Source organism: Acanthisitta chloris, unplaced genomic scaffold (assembly GCF_000695815.1).
Source record: "Acanthisitta chloris isolate BGI_N310 unplaced genomic scaffold, ASM69581v1 scaffold25218, whole genome shotgun sequence".
Classification (NCBI taxonomy): Eukaryota; Metazoa; Chordata; class Aves; order Passeriformes; family Acanthisittidae; genus Acanthisitta; species Acanthisitta chloris.
In genome coordinates this window covers 1,952-2,822 of record NW_008689003.1, presented here as the reverse complement: position 1 = coordinate 2,822, position 871 = coordinate 1,952, and the positions used below count along the sequence as shown (strand labels likewise).

Below are 871 nucleotides of genomic sequence, written 5' to 3'. Positions count from 1 at the left end.
GACAGGCTCAGACACACTGGGATGGGCCCTTCCCGCGACTCTGACCTGCTCCATCTCACAGTGCCCATGCAAAGCAGCACCTGGCACCCGTCAGCCCCACCAGTGCCATACCCTCCAGTGCCCCCCTGCAGCTCGCCCCACGTCGACACCTCCTGCACTCATCCAGCACCCCCTGCAGCTCTCTGGAGCCCCCAGCACTCACCCAGCATCATCCCACAGTACCCAGTACTCACCCAGCAGCTCCCACAGCACCATCCCCCAGCACTCACACTACAGCCCCTGTGACTCCAGCACCCTCCTGCAGTCCCCAGTACTCACCCAGCAACCCACCACTGCCCCTGCATCCCCCAGAACTCTCCCAATACTCCCTGCACTCATCAGCAGCCCCTTGTGACCCCAGCACCCCCTCACACTCACCCAGCCGCCCCCCAATTTTTTTAGATGAAGATGACAGCGGCAATGCACTGGGGGTCCAGTGCGTCGCGGAAGTCGCTCAGGTACTGTGGGTACCTGCGCCGCACGTCCCGGATCAGTCCCCCAAAGGGGCGCCCCGTGCGCCTCAGGGGGTCGTCGTCCTCTTCAGCCTCATCCTCCACCACCTTCAGCTTCAGCAGTGCTGTGGGTGGGTGGGCAGTGAGGCCCCAACAGCTGGGACTCCCCACCCAAACCCTGTCCCAGCCCCTGGCACCTTTCTGCTCAGGAGATTTGGGCTCCAGCAGCAGCAGTGTCCCTCCTCAAACCCTATCCCCCCAAAGCCTGCCCTTTCCTCCCACACCTTTCTCCTCGGGGGACTTGGGCTCCATCAGCAGCCTCCGCTCCTGCTCCATCCTTTTCTTCAGCATCTCTCGCTGGAAGTGGGCGACGCTGCGCA

The 871-nt window shown here is 63.4% G+C and overlaps 1 protein-coding gene across 1 annotated transcript in view; it reads right to left on the bottom strand.

Moving 5' to 3' along the window:
- Positions 1–871, bottom strand: part of LOC103808481 (anion exchange protein 2-like) — a gene marked incomplete at both ends in the record, with an annotated part of 3,648 nt that overhangs the window by 830 nt on the left and 1,947 nt on the right. The window contains 2 exon segments of the mRNA XM_009081267.1: positions 440–616; positions 776–871. The exon segment at positions 776–871 is cut by the window's right edge and continues 12 nt beyond it. Coding sequence (XP_009079515.1) covers positions 440–616; positions 776–871 — 273 coding nt within the window.